The sequence below is a fragment of the Epinephelus moara genome, chromosome 20, assembly GCF_006386435.1.
Source record: "Epinephelus moara isolate mb chromosome 20, YSFRI_EMoa_1.0, whole genome shotgun sequence".
Lineage (NCBI taxonomy): Eukaryota > Metazoa > Chordata > Actinopteri > Perciformes > Serranidae > Epinephelus > Epinephelus moara.
The window spans coordinates 29,230,597-29,252,550 of NC_065525.1; the positions used below are offsets into that span (position 1 = coordinate 29,230,597).

The 21,954-nt window shown below is 41.1% G+C and overlaps 2 protein-coding genes across 2 annotated transcripts in view; one reads left to right on the forward strand and one right to left on the reverse strand.

Moving 5' to 3' along the window:
• LOC126408585 (ETS domain-containing protein Elk-3-like) overlaps positions 1 to 8,212 on the reverse strand; it is a 10,075-nt gene extending 1,863 nt beyond the window's left edge. Inside the window, exons 1-4 of the mRNA XM_050074221.1 lie at positions 7,850 to 8,212; positions 4,795 to 5,003; positions 3,622 to 4,395; positions 1,766 to 1,888 (exon numbers count right to left, since the gene is read on the reverse strand). Of these exons, the coding sequence (XP_049930178.1) occupies positions 1,766 to 1,888; positions 3,622 to 4,395; positions 4,795 to 5,001 (1,104 nt within the window). The 5' untranslated portion in view covers positions 5,002 to 5,003; positions 7,850 to 8,212. The remainder of the gene's footprint in view (positions 1 to 1,765; positions 1,889 to 3,621; positions 4,396 to 4,794; positions 5,004 to 7,849) is intronic.
• Positions 8,213 to 11,601: 3,389 nt separating this feature from the next.
• hal (histidine ammonia-lyase) lies at positions 11,602 to 21,595 on the forward strand. The gene is made up of 20 exons (XM_050074217.1): positions 11,602 to 11,921; positions 12,129 to 12,189; positions 12,602 to 12,629; positions 12,710 to 12,784; positions 12,874 to 12,946; positions 13,079 to 13,145; positions 13,232 to 13,269; positions 13,399 to 13,524; positions 13,668 to 13,807; positions 13,996 to 14,043; positions 15,987 to 16,134; positions 16,238 to 16,333; positions 16,745 to 16,803; positions 17,411 to 17,491; positions 17,842 to 17,907; positions 17,998 to 18,163; positions 18,437 to 18,571; positions 20,508 to 20,616; positions 20,743 to 20,812; positions 20,947 to 21,595. Exons 1-20 carry the CDS (start codon positions 11,675 to 11,677, stop codon positions 21,076 to 21,078), a joined length of 1,965 nt encoding a protein of 654 aa, XP_049930174.1. The 5' UTR covers positions 11,602 to 11,674; the 3' UTR covers positions 21,079 to 21,595.
• The last annotated feature ends 359 nt before the right edge of the window (positions 21,596 to 21,954 follow it).

Below are 21,954 nucleotides of genomic sequence, written 5' to 3' on the forward strand. Positions count from 1 at the left end.
GCAGTATACATGTGTGACAATAGTCATATGTGTATAATAACAGTAGAAGTATGACTAATGACGGCAGCAGCAGTTAAGCGTTAAGTGAACTGCAGTCAGCATCCTGTTGCTCGTGGTCCAGTGCGCGCATCGGCCAAAACAGTAAAAAAAAAACGATGATTGACTGGCATCGTGTCGACAGAAGGCTGGAAAATTACAATCAAATTTAAAATAACGTTACTATCCCCAGTGTTTCTATATTTCATTTAGACCATTGTCTCCATGAAACTAAGTAGCATACAGTTTGAAAATTACTTTCGCAGTTGATGCTACAAAGCAGCCAACTGCAGATCCATGTAGCATAGCAACGAGCTGGCTAACCTTAGCTGGGGTTACGGTTAGCTCATTGGCCGCCCCTGCATCGCTTTGACTAGTAGAAAGCGCTTTGTATGTTACATCATTTATTGTTTGCTAAATTAATACTGTTCGTCATAATCCACTAAGTTAGAATCATGAATCAAACTATACAAAAAAATATATTTTTGGCAGATATATAGACGAGGACATGTTGTGTTAGGGGAGTGCATATTTATTTTGTAACACTGGGTGGTACTTGGACTGTAGAGTGCATATTTATTTTGTAACACTGGGTGGTACTTGGACTGTAAATAAACTGGGTACATTACGTATTTATTTAATTGGGTGGTAAATAGACAGGGGATAGTTGTGTATTAGTTGTAAATAAATTTGGGAATTTGTTGAAATAATATATGAGCTAAAAGAATAAACGCAAGAAAGACGTAGGGACATGTAAGTTTTACTTCTACCTACTCCTTTTCAGACACTGTTATCTTTGTCATGTTTGTTTTTTATTATGTTTTTTAATTTTTGGTTCAAAATAAAGTCATTCATTTGTTCATTCACTTTAGCTGGGGAAGTAATTTGGCAAGGTAATCAACTGATAGGTCGTTAGCAAGCAAGCTAAGTTAGCCAGCTACCTTTAGCCAAGATACTTAAACATAAGCTGATAAATTTGCAAACGCCAAGCTAGCTAATTTAGCAGCCAGATCAGCCCTGGAGTCTGGATGAATTAAATGATGTTAACTGCTCAAGACAGTATTTTGCCAGCAATCTGTCCACATTAGCAAGCTAACTAATATTAGCTAGCTAAAACCACAGCATCACAAAATATTTCACTTGTCAGTGTTTCCTTTTCAGTACCGAAGGGCCCTAAATGTTTAATATGGGGCACTGGCTTTACTATTTATTAGACTAGAATTAGCATGCTAGCACAGCCGGCTGACGCTCTGCCTAATAACATGACTTCCTTTTGAAAAATTAGGTTCATGCTCTTTACGTGGAAGTCAGTTCCCAAGTTGCTATAGACAACCAAGAAAGGCGAGGACAGTCTCAGTTTAAGTTACATTACAACCTGTTTACACACTGTCAATAATATGTCAAGTTACATACAGAGCCTTTAATATACAAGATGGGTATAAGAAACAAGTTTGCACTAAAAAACTGGAGCCAATCATGTTATTACTTGTTGCAAATATTAGGAAATTCCTTCATCTTAATCTCCTGGCATGATGTCAATAATGTCACCTGATTTTAACAACTGCTGAGAAGAGAGGGGATTTTGCAGCAGCGCTAATTTCGCTGCAGCCTCTCAACTTCCTCCTCGGCCTTCAAACAATACCAGTAAACAATAATCCTTTGAGCACACCTTCTGTTCTCCTCTGCTATTTTTGTACCCTGTGTGTGTACACCTGTGTTTGTTTCTTACCTGGAAGAGAGAGCTGTGGCCCTGCAGCCGGGCGGGGCTGAGCGGAGCGACGGGGCTCAAACTGCTCCAGAAGTGGATGCCTGACAAAAGTGGACTGTGAGCCAGCAGCAAACCAGAGGGAGTCTACAAGGGAGGGGGGGGGGCAAAGAAGGAGGGAGGCTCCATGTAAATGAGAGGAACTAGTGAAGACAACATATTTTAAAATACAAACACAGAGACCCACTGGATGGAGAGCGTCGCTCTGAGGGCTTCAGTAATGCGAAACATGCTGAAATGGTAAATGGACGTGTATTGGCGTTTGGAAAAACAAACTGACGGAGCAGGAAGGAAGTCTGTGGTTTCTCCCCAGAATACAGGGGTGACGTGAGGAGGAGGTGGGGGTTGTTGTTGATTGGGGGGGAGAAGTGGGGAAAGGGGAGGAGGGGGGGTTCCTTAAGCACTTGTTGGAACGCCAACTAGAGAGAAAACATATGAAATCAATTTCTGCCTCTCTCCCCTGGTCTTGTCTCCCCCTCCCCCCGACTTTCCCCCTGTGTCACCTCAGAGAAGTGAGCCAGTGTTGCGGAGGGACCCAGCCCTGCTCCCATTATTAATGGAATTATTGGAGCATATGGCATCACTTAGGGCCTCTTTCCCCCTCTCATAGGTTGGACTCGCAGAAGATTCCTGTAAATTGCTTGTTTTCCTCTGATCTCACTTTTTGCGCCCTCGTAAACAGACAGTGTGAGCGTGGTATTAATGGCTCGCTCAAAGTGTGCATAAACCTCTGATGTGGCAGAGACACTTTGCTGTGTAACAACTCCAGTGTAAACACATTATTAACTTAAAGAGATTATTAAATACCAGTTGATGCTCGTAGCAGAGCCTTTGGGGTTATCACAAAACGGACCAAAAAGTCACGGCTGTGGCAGAGCACACTAAAAGTTTTACTGTAAAACCAGAATCATCCTTACAGCAGTCATGTCATTTACACTGAACAACCACACAAGTTAAAAAACAGCTACTGAATGTACCGCACTTTACACAAGCAAATTTACATTTTACAAGCACTTTAATTTCCCAAATTTCAAATTCAAGTACAGACGTACTTCTATAAGGCCTGTAATTTGCAGCGCATAAACATTACTGGCTGTAATTTCTGCTTTTACCCCACAGAGCTGTTTATTTTCAAGGGTTTAATCCCAAACCAAACGCAGACAATGACTCACTGAATTAGTCTAAATTTGCATCTGTGCAAAACTATGTGAAATGTCTTTCTGCCCGTGCACAATTTACCTTTAAATCACACCAATTTACCTTTGTCATACCTTTTCTTTGTCTGTTTCTTAAGGAAATTTGGCTCAAGTGACTGCTTAAATAAATATAGCAGTAGTCTTTCCAGCAGCACACGCCAGGCTGTGTCAGATGTCTCTTGCCCTCGCTTTAGGGACACTGACATCATACTCTGGACAGATCCCATCATGTCCCTGTGGCTACCAGGCCACCACACACAGAGGGGCAGAGACAGATAGCATCATACAATCTTTTTCTGTCTGTCTGAGATTTGATTATTTTTGGGCTCACTGTATTTCAGCTGCAGTTGGCACAGAGCGACAGAGTCTACCTTTAACTAATGGAAGCAAAAATACGAGAGCTAGTAGACGTGTGGAATGGTATCACTGCAAGTGTGTGGACATGTCTGGACTAGACAGAGAGGAGGCAGGTTTTAGAGGAGTCTCATGTGTCTGCAGAGCTTCATGCTCACAGTAATTAACATTACTTACATGTTGAATGGGTCACCAGCACCCCAAAGCGCTGACCCTAAACCAACAGACAAGAAGTGACATCATCTGTATCATGTTAATAAATCATCTCACCTGTGCAGTGAAGAAGGCAGGAGTGAGGGAGCCAGACGGCAGCGCCGGGCTGTTGAGGGCGATGGAGCCGATGTCGCTCCCTGTGAGCAGCAGGGACGGGGATGAGATCTCCAGAGCTTTGGGTTTTTTGCTTTTTGGAGGGAGTCCATCTCCTTGGTTACTACTACTACTAGTGGAGCTACTTCTACCACTGCTGCTGCTTCTCTTCTCAGGAGGCTGCAGGGCACGCTCCCTGTGCCCAGAGGAGAGGTTGAGGGGCTGAGCGCTCTGGTCTGAGTCCTCCTCTTCCTCTTTGGCTGCGGGGCTCCAGCTCTGGGAGGGCTGGGTCTGGGGAGAGGACGGGGAACGGAGTTTGGGTGGCCTGGAGGAGACGTAGGACTCAGGTTTGGCGGAGGGAGGGGAGCTCCTTTCATTGGCGTTGGTGCCAAAGCGGATGACGGAGCGTGGCTCTTCCTGGCGCTCCCGCAGGGCACGAAGCAGCTCAGGCTGGTTCTGCAGGGAGCTGATGCTGAAGGAGGAGTAGAGACCCGAGCGGAGGTAGTCGTTGCGACACTGCTGCGCCCCCAGGGCTGCCAGCGTCCTCCTCTGGGCCTCCTCCTCCCCTTCCTCTTCCTCCTCCTCCTCTACCTCCAGCTCAGAGGCCTCTCCTTCCTGGAGGGGGAACCTTCCAGAGGCCAGGCCCATCTCCACCGCCTGGGGGTCCATCTTCAGGATCTCAGGGAAGGACACAAACTTGTAGACGAACTTCTGGCCGATCACCTTCTTGATGATGTTCTGTAAAACAGATGAACACTGTTAATGATGAGGAGAGCTTGTTTTAAAATATACGTACAGCAAACACATACGAATCAAGACAATACAAAAAGAACATATGTCGACTATCACAGAGGGCATTGACAACATTTCAGTCCAGTGAAGGCAAAACACCAAACTGAAACAGAATGCTACATCACAGCCGGATTTACTGTGTGTTTGCTGATAAAGAGGAAGTGGAAGTGTCTATCAGGGGAGATTGTGGTTTTAAGAGAAGTGCGACACAGAATGTGTCATAGTGCTACACTCCTCTCTCCAATCTTCAGGTCTTAACAATTACAAAAAGCTGCAGTGAAATGACCACTTTGACCATAACACAGACGCAGCTCCTGCACATTAACCAGAGACACTTCAATTCACCTTGTCATAGTAGTAGCGCAGCGCTCTGCTCAGCTTGTCGTAGTTCATGTTGGTTTTGTTCTTGCGCAGCCCCCACAGCTTGGCCACTTCCTCTGACTTCAGGAGCTTAAACTCTCCGTCTGTGGACGTCCAACATATCAGGTGCTTGTGACTTTGGTCCAGCAGCAGCTGCAGCAGGAACTGCCACAGAGTGATGGCACTGTCCATACCTGCGACGAGACACGGTCAGCATGAGTGAAAACATTCGACTCGGCCAGAGCAGAGCACATAACATCAAAGCCCTCACTGGTTATTTTTAAAATCATCATATGATGTCGCCTGAGTTTGTCCTCCTGTGGCTTTTTTTTTCTATACGAGATAAAAATGGAACATCGTCACCCAGAGATGTCAGCTGACAGAAAAAGCACCAAAACTACCTGCACATGCTCTACCTGCCAGATGCTACGATGACAGAATAAGCACAAAACTCAAACCTCTGGGGGAAACATGCCTGGTAGCTCTTTGCACTCTGTGCTCATTACTTTATATATTCTAGACCTGTGTAAAATAACTGCTGATAAAACATACTGTGTGTGTTTACGGAGAGTGTTTAGAACAAGAACAACTGATGATTCACCTTAATTAAAAGCCTCTTTTCCTGATTTCTGTCTCGCTGCTGTTCTTTACCGCGCACAGCCTAAATTAGGTTAAAGGCTGAGGAGGGAACGGCCTGAAACATGTGGTGTAAGGACGAGTAGACCGGTGATGAATAGAACAGTGTGTTTTAAAGAGTGTAGTGTAATGTAGCAGCAGCAGCAGAAGAGAAAAAAAATATAAGGAGGAACAACAGCTCAAGCCAGAAATATGCTGCGGTTCAACCTGGCCCTCTCTCCACAGGAAGTATGACGGGCCCAGGGTGGGTTATTCCTTTAATAGAGGAATGTGCAGCCTCGAAGCTCCTGTCTGCCTGCTCGCAGCTCCATATATTAGTAGTGGGGTGGCGGCGGGGGACTGTTTCTGTCAACACAGACAGCAACACCAGAGATGTGCTGAAAGGATTAATCAATTAATGGATAATAAACTGGCACAAATGCGATAATTTGCCAATCGTTAAGTCATTTATTGAGCTAAAATAGCAAAACTTTGGAGTTTTTCAGCATCTTAAATGTGAGAATTTGCTGCTTTGGTATCATTTTTAATTCAAAGTTTGAGTTTGAGACTTTTGATCATAAGAAACAAGCAATATGAAGACATTGCTTTGGGTTCTGAGAAACTGTGATAGTCGTGTTTTACTAGTTTTTGGCCAATAGAAAGGCATCTTGGCCGATATATCTGTGTAGCAATATTAAAAGTAAAATTAGAGGGCTAACTTCGTCTTTACTTTTTAAAGATATTTAAGAGACGAATCCATGAAATTGCTAGTTGGAGGCCTAAACACCAGAGAGGCACATATAAATAGGGGTCAAACTTATAATTTTTGACACAGACTGCAATGACTATGTCGCACAAAAGTATTAAAACCGATACCAAAAGTTGGCGTTAAATTCCTGATCAGGTTTGTAGTTAATTTGTTGTCTTTAGTTTTACCAGTTTAGAATCAGTTGTTTTAATCCAGAGATATTCTTTGGCTGTTTTTGTGAGAAGTTTGGCTTCTTTTGTTAAATAAAAACATATTAATGTTCCTCAAAGTGAGGTGAAGGGTTATTTTGGCTTTGCTCAGGAACTGTTCTGGCAAGGGTATTGAAAAATTTGGCACCACACACAGCCCTACACTCTGACAGACCTCATCTTGTATTCTTTGCCGTCTTATCTATCTATGGATGTGCAGAGCGATTAGTCACTGATGCTCTGAAACAATGATAACAGACCGGCCTTTCAACCACATCATATCTCTGTCCGGTGAGGAGAGAGGGAGGGCTGAACTCATTTCCGACTCGAGCTATCCCCTGAGTTTTCTATCTGCCATGTAAAACTACAAACCTGTCAAAGTCAGGACTTCCTTCTATTCTACTTCCAAGGACAAATGTTGAGGAGAGGGGATCCCACAGCAGGGGAGCGTTTCCCCAGTCCTACCACACTTCCCTCAAGAATCCCAAAGGGAGGGGGGTCAAGAGATCAAATCATTGTCCCCTTTCCACAGCTCCACCCTTTAAACCAATCTGAACCTAGACTTTGGTTTGGCTTTTAGAGCTTGCCAATGCAGTGCCGCCTTGCTGACAGGTCTACAATTAGGCCGGCGTGACTTATAAACATTCACCTTTGCAAGATGCTGCAAATAGCACAGAGAGACTTTAAAGTATGGGGCCGCTACTGAAGGTCAGACATACCTCCTACAGACACCACTACACCATATTTGACTATTAGAGTGATATGCTGCCACACAGAGATAAAATCCCCTACATGGAGGCAACATCAGTCACTGAGAGCCGCAGACATGGTATAACCCTTTCTAGGAACATTACAGGGACATTGTGGTGGTTCTGCTCGGGAATCAGGAGCCCTGCTGCGGATGCTCGGACTGAGAAGTCTCGCAGTGCGCACAAAGCTATCCAGTGTTGGCTGAACGGAAACTGCTAATGAGATTAGATGGTGTGTGCAGACATTACTTAGCCATGACTAAATCTGCTCTCTTCCTGTTCGCAGACAGTGGAAAATTCAACAGGGGCCCGTAAAAAGCAGCATCTCTAAACATCGGCCACGGGCTGGTTTTGCATTGCTCGTCTTTTGTTTGCCTCTCTTTCTGGGGAGGCTACAGATGTATCCGGGACTTGAAAGTTGCAGTGCTGTTACGCACAGAGGTCTGGATCACTATTCTGCCCCACTGACTCATTTTCAAGATGTGGCTCGGACCGGAAGACGGCACAACTGTGTCCGCATCTAAACCTGAACTATTCTGGATTAAAACTTAAAATACACTCGCTCCTTATAGATTAACACAAGGTGAAAACTTTACATAAAACATAACTCCTATTCAGAGGTAACACAGTCGCTATTACGCCTAATAACCAATGACTTCTCTCTCTACAAGCCAACAAAGCGCAGTTCATAGAAAGATGTCCGTTTACTTTTACGTTACCTGCGATCTGTGTCTCGGTGTTTTCCCTCCGTGAAACTTTACGGTGAAGCTTGTGTGATTCCTTGTTTTTCCATGCTTGCTTCTGGTCTACACAGTTGTGCTGGACTGAAATAGGATCCTGGGCTTTTTCTTTTTCTGAGCAGGAAGTTGGAGCAGGCAGACACAGAGCCGGCTGACTTCCTCTCCCCGACGATTCCCCAGGCAGTTTGCCGTCTGTGTAAACACACTTTTCCTCCCCTCCTCTTCTCCTCTGCCTGCCCGCTGACGGCCAGCAGTAGGCCTACTCTGTGGTGTCGGCACACATGGTGATACAGAAACTCCTACAGCACAGAGACTGACATCATCAGTCCGCAGGCTGCCGTGATGCTTTCAGGTGCGCCTCGGTAGTTACAACACTTCCATCTGCGATCATAAGTCACGTGGTTTTTAGGGCTCGTCATATTTCGTTTTCATTGTCGGCAGTGGTGAAAAAAGTATTTACAGCTTTCGCTAAAGTAGCAATACTACAATGTAAAAATATTCTGTAACAACTTAAAGTTCTGCATTAAAAAAAATCTAAAAAAAAAAAAATACTCAAGTAAAAATACTCAAAAGTACATAAGTATTATCATTAAAATATGCTTAAGTAAAAGTAGCAGTACTACATTGTAAAAATACTTTGCTACATATACAATTCAGCTATTATCTACTTACCCATATGCCAAGGGAGGCTCAGGTGAAGTTTTACAGTCCTCACCTCACAACGCGGAGATCCAAGGAGAGAGGGGGTACAACTCTTTATGTCGGGGCTTCAGGACACTTGGGTCACTACGGACGAGCAGTATGGCAATATTTTGTGGTTTCAATTATGTGTTTTTTTGGATGTTTGAATCTGGGGTGCCGTAAGCATGCATTAGGTGGAGTTGTGTTGCTACCCCCTCTTCACCTGAGCCTCCCTTGGTATATGGGTGAGTAGATAATGGCTGAATTTTCATTCGTGGGTGCACTATCCCTTTAAAGGCAGGACAGAAGCACTGTGATTGGACCATAAGATGTTAAGCTATTTAGGGCAGAGCTTTGAGATGGTTACATTTATATTTGAAGTTCATTTATGAGGCATTTGCCTTTATTTGATATTAGGGATAAATAGTAAGAGCACAGAGGGGTGACGTGCAAGAAAGGTCCTCAGCTTGAAGGGGTTTTGTTGCAAATACATGGTGTGCACTTTTGACCACTTGTCCCCAAAGGTCACTTAAGACATGGTCACATAATGGCAGAAAGATTTTTAAAAATTTGATAGTACTGCCTCAGATCCCTAATTTAATTTGTGACTATCTGCTTTTGCCATGTAAGAATTATTGTCTGTTTGGACTAAACAGATAAACCTCTTTTGCTCCTCAGTCCGTCAGTTTGTTAAATCAGAGTATGGGCTCTTTGAGCCTGTGCAGGTCAAAAGGTGGACGAGGAGGGGTGTGATGACATTGGCTGTTTTGTAAGTTTTCTTTGTTTAGTTTTTTAGTGTTTACTCTGTGATGCAAGAAGCGTTTCACAAAAATCTGACAAAGCAAAATTAATCTAATCTGAAAGAGTGATTTGGGACTCGTGGTTTTTTCATATTATTTATTTGCACAGTATTAAAACAATTGGTATAAAAACATCAACAACAACAAAAAACAGATTGTGCAGGTAAGATGAAAAACTCCTTAAAGGGTTATAAGTTATCTCACCTAAATATTCAATAAAACAAAAAGACAGAGATTTAAAATTGCCTATAAAATAATCAATAAGATACAATATAGTACCAATAATAGAATATAAAGTAGAAAAGAAACATACAGTAGGCCATCTAATAAAGTCCCTAATCAATGCTGTGTGTGTATGTGTGTGTGTGTGTGTGTGTGTGTGTGTGTGTGTGTTTTGTATATTTATCAGAAACAAACAAAATCAAGAACAGGAACAAATACTAATCAAATGTACCACTGAAGGTGTGACACTAATCTGCATTCAAAAGATCATCAAAGCACCATAATCAAATGCAAAGTTTATCCTGCATCTAAACAATTTTATAGTTCATTTTGAATATAGAGAAACCAGAAATTGTTTTAAATTATTTTTAAATATTGACAGAGATGAAGAGATATTTACCAAGTGTTGACGATAATTCCACAGCTCTGCACCACGACACTTCAGCAAAAACTGACCCCTTGTGGTGAGATTCTTAGGCAGATGTATATAATTGTGTATTATTATTATGTATTATGTCATAAATTGTTAAGAGCTTAAGTTTGTGAAATAGTGGCAAAGACGGAACAAATGCATTTGAAAAAGCGGCACATCTGATAAATCTTTTTTGTAACATGTAGATCCTCTTAAGACTAGTGTAATAGTTTGAACCCCATACAATGTTACAGTAACTAATATATGGAAAAATAAGACTATAATACAAGATCAGCAAACAAGACTTGTTTAAGAAATAACAAATTTTCTTAATTATACCAAGGGATTTCATAGCCTTTGTATAAATGTAATTAATATGCATTTTCCAACGGAGTTGGTCATCTACTAGAACTCCTAAAAACTTCACAACATGCACTTGCTTAACCTGATTTCCATCTATATTTAAGGATGCACTTTGTATGTTATATTTTCTCTTACCGCTGAAGATCATGAAATTTGTTGTTTTTTTACATTCAAAGACAATTTGTTTATTTTAAACCAATTTGAAAATTCTTTGAGACCCCTATCTGCCTCACTCATAAGACAATCAAAATTTCTGTTTGACATCACTAAATTAGTATCATCTGCAAAAAGAATAGGTAAAATGTCTTTAGATACAGTAGCCAAATCATTAACACAAATAAGAAATAATAATGGTCCAAGAATTGAGCCTTGAGGGACCCCACACTGGATGGTAGCTAGTGGTTAAGGTCACGCAGGCTAATACTTGTTATTATTTCTGCTTATATATGAAGTGGGATCCGCTCAGGTTTTATTAAGACATGTAAGCCTTCAGTCACACTGGTGTTTGAATGTTTGAATTGACTTACACTGACAAAACACACTGCAGAAGCCTTTTGACTTTTAGATACTTTTTGTGAGCTCCATTCTGCAGAACAAAATAACGGGAAATATTGGACCCATAAAGAAATTACTGAAAACATCTTGTAAAGCATTGTAACTAAATGCCATTTTTTGAGTGCCTTTGTGTAAGGACACATTTATTAAAGTATTACCTGAATTATTTAAGTTATTTTTTTGGATATACATTGTTTTATTTTAAAATCTGATTAAATGTAACTGTGGGTGGACGGTGGGATGTTGATGATGTACTTTATATTTACAGTAAAAAATAATAAATTGTTGCACCTCTACAATTTAACAATGTGTTGAATCAACAAACTGCGCTGTGTTCATATCCATCCACTTGAATTTACATGCACTCAAAACGTCTGACAGCAAGTGAAGGCATCAGTGGTGACATAAGTTCTCTATCATTTATTTTCAGATTAATTTGTGATTACATTTTTAGTAAGTCATTTTGAGAATAAGACTCAACTGATTTTGTTGTGAGCAATAATTAGTTTAGCTGTTGCACTTTTTGTCAGCTAGTACCCATAAAAGTTTGGTTCCCTGAACGCATCCACTTATGACGCATCTGGGTGTCCAAACACTTGTATCACTAACCTGCGGCGGTCAGTGGCCCCCCAGAGGTGTCACACCGACGAGGCGTGGCTCCCAACGGTGCGTCTGATTGGCGGCTGAACTTAAGGCGACCGAAGGTGGTACCCTGGGGAGAGGTGAGCAGCTCTCACTGCACCAGAGTCCCGCTCAAGTCAAGTTAAGTCAATGCCTTGTTTCACGGTGCACATCCGAGATGAGTGGCTGGCAGTGCCCTGCCGGGATACCAGCAACACCATCCAATGGCTTGGACTCGAAGCTCTTAAACGTTACATGAAGAACAAACCAGATAACGGCGGCATCAAGGCGTTAAAGGACACTCGGTTTGTGGTGCGCAGGTGTCAGGGTTTGGGTTTACTGGATGCGGATGACACTGTCGAGGATGTGCTGGAGGATAATGACTTTGTGGAGCTCGGTAAAGACCATATGTTTTTAAAATTTAAGAAATGCTCTGTTTATTTATTTTATTGCAATCATCTTATTGTGCATCACATTTGGGGGCAGTATAACCAGTAGCTGTGCGTAATTGCGCATGGTTAGTTATGTACCGACGATCTGAGACATTAAATGTGATTAATAAGATAAGACGTGAACAATGTGTTTTATTATCCTGCACTTACAGCCATTGAAGGCGACACCATGTCTCCTGACTTCATCCCGTATGAGCCTGGAGTTTCTCACCTGTATCCTTTCACTTGATGAGTATTTGTCATATTCATTATAGAGGGTACTTGGGTGCTGTAGTTGGCACTAAATACTATTTATCAAATCAGTTTTTAAATCAAATCGTGGGCGACAATTACTTTTGTCTAACTTGCAAAAATAATGATTTTAATGCTGCAACATTTCAGTGACTCACTCGTCATCAGGCACACTGTGTTGTGTTCTGCTCGTCCCTCTCCAAAACACCTGTTTGGAAATAGATGTGCAAAGTATTCATTTGTTCAATAACTGCTTTTGAAAGAACAATATTAATCTAAGTCATATATTTAATCACGTTTTTAAAATATATATAATTTCTGTTACAAAATAATCCAGTAAAGGGCACCACTGTATGTTGTTTAATGTTATCCTTAATTAAACTGTGTGAAATAGCACAGCAGCATACAAAGAACCTGGTGAAGTGAGTCTTTACCCATTCTGTTAAAATTTAAAACCTATTCAATGATTACTTCTGTGTAACACAGCTCTCTCCCTGTGCAGTACATTTCCCTGGATGGCAACAGCCTGACGACGACAGATCTGGTCAACTTAGGAAGGGGACTCTACAAGATAAAGGTAATGATCAACAAATTGCGTTTGTTGTCACGGCTGCTCTGTGCAAACTTTGACTGAAGACGATCTCTTGTCTTTACCAACATTTTCAGCTGACTCAGGAGGCAGAGAACAAAGTTGTGCAATCCAGAGAGCTTTTGGACACCATTGTCAAAGAAAACAAAGGTTAGGATACATTTAAGCACAAAGACCACAAGCACAAAGGCACTGATGTTAACCAGCTACTGCAAACGTATTACAGAAATAAATCATGCCATGTATTAAGTTCTCTGCATCTCTCTCTGTCTGTTCCCACAGTCGTCTATGGAATCACTACAGGTTTTGGCAAATTTGCCCGAACAGTGATTCCTGTCAGCAAGCTCAAGTAAAGACGATATTTCACTGTATACCACTACATCTGCTGTTGGAGAATGAGCTGTTTCTATGTGCTGATGTGTTCTTGTTTCGCAGGGAGCTGCAGGAGAACTTGGTGCGGTCACACTCAGCAGGTAATAAAGCTCTCCGTAAAGCTCTATTATGCGTCTAGAATTTCAGATTTCAAGATAATGAGCACTCCTGACAAAGTGTTTTAGGTTTAATTCGTATCAGCGCCATCAATGTTATGCTGTGGTGTGTAGGTGTGGGAAACCCGCTCAGCCCAGAAAGGACCCGCATGCTGCTCGCTCTGAGGATCAATGTTCTGGCCAAAGGGCACAGCGGGATTTCTCTGGAAACTCTTCATGCCATGATCCAGGCCTTCAATGGTGAGCCACCAGCCTCACTTTACCTTATCTGACCTTGGATATCGGCTACTGTTGACTGCTGATAATTTCCTTTAGGGATCAGTGTTGGGAAAGCGGACAGTCACCTGACTAATTTTCATGTCTAACGCACTCTGCCCCTGCAGCTTCCTGCCTCTCCTTTGTCCCAGAGAAGGGAACAGTGGGTGCTAGCGGAGACCTGGCACCCCTTTCTCACCTGGCCCTGGGGCTGATGGGCGAGGGGAAAATGTGGTCTCCTAAGAGCGGGTGGGCAGATGCCAAATATGTAAGATCTTATAGCTTTCTTCATAGTGATTTTTTCCATGGTTATACAACAATAACTTGCTCACTGCTGCAGGAGATTTATTTTTTGCTTTTAAGAGTCACAGGTCACAAGGTCCAATAGGAAAACATGTTTGTTTTTTGATGAACCTTGACCTTCTACATGTTTTGTCCCCTTTCATCTCTGGCCAGGTCCTCGAGGCCCACGGACTGAAGCCAATATCACTAAAGCCCAAAGAGGTAATGTTTAAAAACCAGCCATGACCCCTCATATTTGATTTGCTTGCACTAAAGAACGTGACCCAGGCTTCACTGGGGATGCATTGTGCTTTGTCTTGAGGTAAAGAATTTAGGCTCTGTCTACATGTATAGATATTTTTAGGAACAGATATTTTCTCTATTAAGAAAAAAAAATCTCTCCACACGACCTTTGTTATACAAAATATCTCTGTACACACTAGTGCTGAAACGATTCCTCCAGTAACTTGAATATTTTGATTACTAAAAAGCCTCGAGGCTTCGTTAAAACCAGTGCAACTACACAGCTCACTGTACTGTAACAGTCCTCTGTTACTTTCGCTTTTGATAGCCTACGCAGCTGTAATGTGGATGTGAAGCACGGATTGAGAAACGATGGAGGAAGAGGGACAAGAACAGAGCGAAAGACAAAAAGAGGAGACACACCAGAGAAAACAACAGAAAGTGTCAAGACTGTGAGATCATTACAAGTTAAAACGAACAGAAAAAAAGTTCAGTGTGTATTGTAAAGCGGAGTTAGCATACCACAATAGTACAAGTTCAATGCTACAACATCTAAGTAGAAAACATCCAGCGTATGAACTGAGTTTGCCAGGTGGACCTGGCACAACAAGGTAACGTTAACGTCACGTTTAATTGCATTTAACCTCAGTCAGTGATTGCTAGCTGAGATTCATAACGCATGTAAATAACTTACGTGTATTATGGCTTTATAATGGCTGATTAATAACAGAAATCAATGCGGTGGCTAATGTTACCTGGTGATGTATCATGTGTTTTAGCTAGGTTTTGCTAGAGAAAACTGCAACACGTGGAAAATAAAATGCTGTAGGCAACTGGTTTAAGTCTTTACAGACAGCAGATGCATCATTTGATCTCACATAACTGTTGACTTAGTGCACACTGCAAACAAATGTTTTAGCAATTAAAGCATTTTTTAATTGTTGCTCATTTCTCTCATCTCTCTCACTCTTATTATTTTCTCTTTTATAAATTACTATTGCCCTTAAGTAAAGCTAAAGTAATTTAATGACAACACACAGTATTTCTTATCCGATTACTCGATTAATCACCAGAATAATCAATAGAATACTTGATTACTAGTACACACTATGAAGCAAAAACAACTCTAAATGCTCGCTGGCGTTAGCCGTCTTCTCCAGTTAACTGTTGTTGTGAAGATAGTTAAGTGCACAAGTTAATGTTTCCCATGTCTCATTACCGTTCCCTTTGATATAAAGACCGAGAAACTTGCTCAACGATACAAGTGATGCTCTGGACATGTGAAACTTTTCCTTCCACTCCTCATCAACAGCAATCCCACTCTAGAAGGTGTACCACCATCTGCTGGATCGACCGGGCCTGCTCCAAAACTGTCATTTCTGACAGACCACATAACACTGGGTGCAGCAGACGGCTCCGTTCATCCATGAAGTGTTGCAGCAGTACTAAGTTAAAGTGTAAAGTAGTCAGTGGACCGAGCAGTGCAGACAAAACACAAACAATATAAGTAGTCTACTGTTATCATTTCTGTTGCAAACTCATTACACAAAGCAGCTGACGTGCACACAGAGGTGATGATGTTTCCCAAACAGATAAACAGTAACTGGAGTTTTGAAAAATCTGCAACTCAGTCAAATTTTTTTTTAAAAAAATCACAGTTTTAATGACCTAAAATTCAATTTGCATGAACACGAAGGGCCAAAACGTCGAGGGAATTATACCTTTTTCAAAAATATCTGTATAAGTTTATTATACAGATATATATATATTATAATATATATTATATATATATATATATTTATATCTATTTAAGTTTTTTATTTACTATTATAACCCACAGTATTGTGCACACTGCATTGTATCCTCCCTGGGGCTTCTTAGAGTGGAAAATATGTCCCTCTCACTCTGTCTTTCCCTCACAGGGTCTTGCTCTGATAAATGGGACCCAGATGATCACCTCTCTTGGGGCGGAGGCCGTGGAGCGAGCCCAGGCGATTGCTCGGCAGGCAGACATCATTGCTGCTCTGACCCTGGAGGTGCTGAAGGGGACCACCAAGGCCTTTGATAGTGGTGAGCAGCAGCAAAATCACAAAACTACATGGAAACATTTACCTCAAACTTCAAGGTTCTGCATCTGTTTCATCCGTCCTCATTTTCTGGTCTCCTCCTGCAGACATCCACACGCTGCGGCCCCACCCAGGACAGATAGAGGTGGCCCTACGCTTCCGCTCGCTGCTAGACTCGGATCACCATTCGTCCCAGATTGCAGGTCAGAAGACAGGCCCATATTGTGAAACAGACAAGTAACACACCATTATGTAATAATCAAACAAAGTTATCATACAGCTAACATCCGGGTAGCACCGTTCACAGTAAGAAGTGTGTCCTGCGTTCAAACATATGGGTTATAGAGCTTTACAGTACCGCCATATTTGTGGGTATTTCCTCCCAACCAAAACACATACAGGAATATTTTTACCACTTGATCAAGGTACTGGTTTCAGAACTGGAGCGCTGTGGCTGCCCGCAGCTCATAAATAGTTAGAGTGGTTCAGATGCAGTGGGTGTATCTCCCCAGATGGATTAATAAAGTATAGCCTTTGGTAACATTACGCCTGCATTTCTCCCTTAAACATGTTGTGCTTAATGTGTGTCATCTGGTGTTGGTATGTTTTTCCAGAGAGCCACCGGTTCTGTGACAGAGTCCAGGATGCCTACACCATGCGATGCTGTCCTCAGGTAACCTCAAGTCAAGTTTATTTATACAGACCAAAATCACAAGTTTCACCCTCAGGACTTTAAAGTCTGTACACCCTCAATTCTTACACTTTTAATTTGGAAAAAGAAGTGTGGTGGATTTTCTTGGGCTAGATCTGATATGAGTGATTGTCCTGAGGCAGAGCAGTCAGATTTTTGGAATTTGAGTAAGACTGTGATGGCAAGGCGATGCAGTGGTTAGTATTATTGCCTCACAGCAAGAGGGTTCCTGAGTCAAACCCGGGGTAGGGGGTTCAAACCCCGCAGTGGGAGAGCCCTTCTGTGTGGAGTTTTCAAGTTCTCCCATGTCCGCTTGGGTTTTCTAGGTAAACTGGTGACTCTAAATTGTCAATAGGTGTGAATGTGAGTGTGAATGGCTGTCTGTCTCTATGCGTCAGCCCTGTGATAGTCTGGCGACCTGTCCAGGGTGTACCCTGCCTCTTGCCCAATGTTAGGTGGGATAGGCTCCAGCCCCCTCATGACCCCTAACAGGATAAGTGGTTACAGAAAATGAATGACGATGGGTAGGACTGTGCTAAAAGTTTTTTTCAGTTATTTCTGAGTATACCTTTTTTGTTTCCGTACACAGGTTCATGGAGTTACCAATGACACGATAAAGTTTGTCCAGAACATCATCAACACAGAAATCAACAGTGCCACTGACAATCCTGTATCCTTCCTCTGCATAAAGATGAGAAGACTACACGAATAGTCTGAATAGTTTGATTTCTTTATTCCCTTATTGGATTAGCTTAATTTATGAGTTATATTCATCAAAGAAAGTTCATTCAATATAAAAAGGACTAATTTAATCAGATGAGTCACTATTGAACAGACATTTGAAGCTTAATTCGCAAACCTCAATAAAAGCATTAAAAGTAACCTAAGTATGCCTCTGTTGTCTCTGCACTCAAAAACTGCACACTGGTTTAGCTACAGATTCTAGGTTCTGCCACAATTACAGTATATCCTGGATTTTACTGGAATCAGGTGATTTATTTTTCTTAACAGATGAACCAGATGGTATTTGCAGAAAGAGGTGAGACCATTTCAGGTGGGAATTTCCACGGTGAATACCCAGCTAAGGTACGTAGGTTTGTGACTCATAAAACATCTTTCTGGTATTTGTTGTAGTTTTTGTTCTCCACTCTATCATCACTCTTCCCTTTCTTTTAGGCTCTGGACTTTTTAGCCATTGCAGTCCACGAGCTGGCCTCTATCAGTGAGAGGAGGATCGAAAGGTTGTGTAACCCGTCTCTGAGTGAGCTGCCTGCCTTCCTCGTCAATGAGGGCGGACTCAACTCAGGCTTCATGATTGCTCATTGCACAGCCGCTGCCTTGGGTTAGTGTGCAAGACAATAACATAAAATGGGGCGTTAATATCAGCACCTGAATTATATGTTGTTGTTATATTTATATTGAATGAAGTAGATTTTTTTTGTCGTGGGAATTAAATAGGTTTTAATATTGAATAGTGAATTTCAGGTAGAATATTTTTAACATAGATTAAAACAAGTAAAACATTTGATTATTATATTTATATGTATTTATGTCCCTTTTTACTCAGTGTCTTATCATGAACTTTAACTCTTATCTTCATTTTTGTACCATCTAGTTTCAGAGAATAAAGTTTTGTGTCATCCATCGTCTGTGGACTCTTTGTCCACCAGTGCTGCCACAGAGGACCATGTGTCCATGGGAGGCTGGGCTGCCAGGAAGGCCCTGAGAGTCGTGGAGCATGTGGAGCAAGGTTAGGCTTTTTGGGATTAGGATTATTGCTACTATTAACACAACATTTCACCCCCAAATCAATAATGCACATTTTTCCTCTTACCTGTAGTGCTGTTTATTCAGTCTAGATTGTTTTGGTGTGAGTTGCAGAGTGTTGGAGGTATCTGCCGTAGAGATGTCTGCCTTCTCTCTAATATAATGGAACTAGATGGCACTTAGCTTGTTGTGCTCAAAGCGCCAAAAAATCGGTTTGAAAAACTCTCCAGAAATCCTGACCCAGTTACTCAGGATTATTCACAGACCTTGTTGTGAGCAGTTTTATGTAGGAACTATTTTCTTTCAACCAAACTACACCTGCCAACCGATTAATTACACAAAGGGAAGCAGGCATCTATGGACAAGAGGGTTGTGCTGGTAACAGTGTGACATGTAAACATGAATCCTTGGCTGAGCTGTAATGTTAGCTAACAGTAGATGCATGCCTCCGTCTGCACAGTAATACAGTTGGCATAATTTGGCAGAAAGAAAGTAGTTCCTACACCAAAATGTTCACAACAAGGTCTGTGGATTATCTTGAGTAACCAGGTCATGATTTCTGGAAAGAGACATTGCTGTTGAGTTTTTTAAATGTATTTTTGGCGCTTTGAGCACCACAAGCTGAGTGCCATCTAGTTCCATTATATTGGAGAGAGGGCAGACATCTCTACAGCTGATCTCTCCAACAACCAGCAACTCACACCAAAACAATCTTGACCGATGAATAGCACTACAGGTAAGAGGAAAAATATGTATTTGATTTTGTGGTGAACCGTGCCTTTACCATTTAAAAAAAAAATCACATTACAGTAATTGTGAGGCCTAAATGGATATAAAAATGCTAAACACAGTGATGTAGTGATTACATCAACAAATAATAATTTAATCTGATGTAAGTCATTTAAGACTTCAGTTAAATCCTTCACAAAAGAACCAATCAGTCCTAAAAGGAAAATGGCTACTACAATTTTAAAGCGAGATCAGTTACACAAGCTGCTGCATAGTTCACTTGTATAAAGCTCAATGGCCATTAGCATCAGCAGTTTTTAAAAAAGATCTGATAACCCCTCAGTTTAAATAAGCTATAAAAAGCAACGAGCAGCAATATCCAGACAGTTCCTGGTGCTTCAGTCACAAAAAGTGCAAAGGTAACAGTGTTGAAAATCATGCCAGTGAACACCGACAGTGGATAAAAGTGCTTCAGCAAACATTTGCATGGTTATAAATCAAAGCTTTCCAAGTGGGTATAGTGGTTAACCATAAAACTACAGGCAAAAAACCCCACGACTAAATCAATAATTCTCTAGCTAAATTTAGAGTACAAAGGGCTTTCAACCAACAATGTTTTATTCTCACTGTTGAAACTTGTACTATTTTTAATTGTATTGAAAAGGTACTGTGAGTTTTGTTGGGTCCAGTGGCTACTCTACATGGACATGTAGCATTCCCCCTGGATTTACTTAAAGTGATTACAATTATTGCAAAACTAATTCAAGAATTGGATGGAGTGAAGCATCTTCAATGGGCTCCACAATCTCTCCTTGAGGAACACATAGCTTAGAAAATTTATGACTGAATCCAAAGGAGTGTTGAAGCCTTTCTAAAGCACCATTTGTGAGTTGATAATGCTACATTATTTGCTGTCAAGTCATATTAAGATTTGGTCCAGTCCCTCACACACTGTATAATACACTCAAATATGTTCAGTATGCAGTGCTGCACCCTTATTGCAAACTCAGGACTGTCATTTAACAAGCCAAAAGTAGTGATGCCACATGTAATGTTTTAACTTTGTGACTGAAATAATTCTTACTAAAAAGAGGACTAACCTACTGATTAAAAAGATACTATCCTTTAGCAAATTAAGTCAAAGTGATTGCATTTTTTAAAAAAATCTAATAGAAGTTTTCTGTGATCAGTTCTTGCTATAGAGCTGCTGGCAGCCTGTCAGGGTATTGAGTTCCTCCGCCCACTTCGTACCACCACTCCATTGGAGAAGGTCTATGAACTTGTGCGCAGTGTGGTCAAGTAAGTCAAACAGATGTGGGCAAGGTTCACAATTTTCAGTCCACTGAAATGATGAACGCGATAGTTAATATTTATCCATTGTTCCACTTCTTACTCTCAAACTCTCAACTATTCTGCCTTTAACAGACCTTGGATTAAAGACAGATTCATGTCTCCAGACATCGAAGCTGTTCACCGTCTTTTACTAGACCAGAAGGTAAGTGACAAATCTTATGGAGGAATAAATGTTACTTCTTACTGCGGATATGTTGTATCTATTTGTACATAAGCTCCACAGGGATGGAGAGGGATGATAAAATTTTAAGTAACAAGTTTATATTTTCAACTCAGGTGTGGAATGTGGCCAAACCTTACATCGACAAGTATCAGACAGAGTACATCCCTGAGTCCCGTCCCGTCTCTCCTACTGCCTTCTCTCTGGAGTCTCCAGCATCACCGAGGAAGCGTGTTCGCCTTGAGTGAAAACATGTCCAACCTTTGTTACTTTGCATTAACAATAATTCAAAGAGTCACTTATTGCAACTTTTGTGGATTTAAATGAAACCCCCCCAACATTTCTGATTGAAGATCACAGACTGATCTGATGTTCTTTTGACTCATGTAGACTAAATTCATACTTTGATTTAGGACATTTTTATTCCCTGACGATATCTTGGTAACTTAATAATTGGGTATTGCTCTTGTAATTATTAGTGTTGAACCTGCATATAGCTTGCTCTGCATCACTGCGCAGTAGAGTTGTATTTATCTAAACGTTTGTTTTCCTTTTAAAATATGTGCCTAATTTAGTTTTTATTGTCACGTGACTACCTCAGCTGCTGTACCATTTTCATAACAAATAGTTTTTAATGATTGAACACAAGCTATGATTTAATGTTTTTTCTCTGGCGTAACTATATTAAATCTTTAATGATTTCCATCTGTATTTTTCCATCTATGACAACAAAAAAAAAAAAGCAATAAAAGTTTTTAAAGCTAATGCATTACAAGGCCATTCATGGTGAATTAAAATGCATTTATAATGCTCTATGACTGCACTCATAAACACACAAAACACTTCCTGATGCACTATATCAACAGTCAGAAAACATTATAGATATAACTTATAATACATACAGTGTCAAGTGTCTTATGGATGCTCTTGACTAGATATAAACTAGGGGTTGGCTGATGGGGCTTACGATGCATTATGAATACTTGAACTAACCTATACACACTTAAGCAATTAACTGTAGTAAGAACTCATAGAATGTTAAAACAGTCCATGTACTATCATAAGTTATCACTGTGCGTGTTAAGTAAAGTGATGTACATATTGACGTGTCAATAATAATCTAT

Coding starts and splice junctions, on each gene's coding strand:
- hal (XM_050074217.1), top strand. CDS start 11,675: ATGCCTTGTTTCACGGTGCACATCCGAGATGAGTGGCTGGCAGTGCCC. Junction 13,525..13,667: donor CATGATCCAGGCCTTCAATG/GTGAGCCACCAG, acceptor CTGCCCCTGCAG/CTTCCTGCCTCTCCTTTGTC. Junction 16,135..16,237: donor CACCAAGGCCTTTGATAGTG/GTGAGCAGCAGC, acceptor CTCCTCCTGCAG/ACATCCACACGCTGCGGCCC.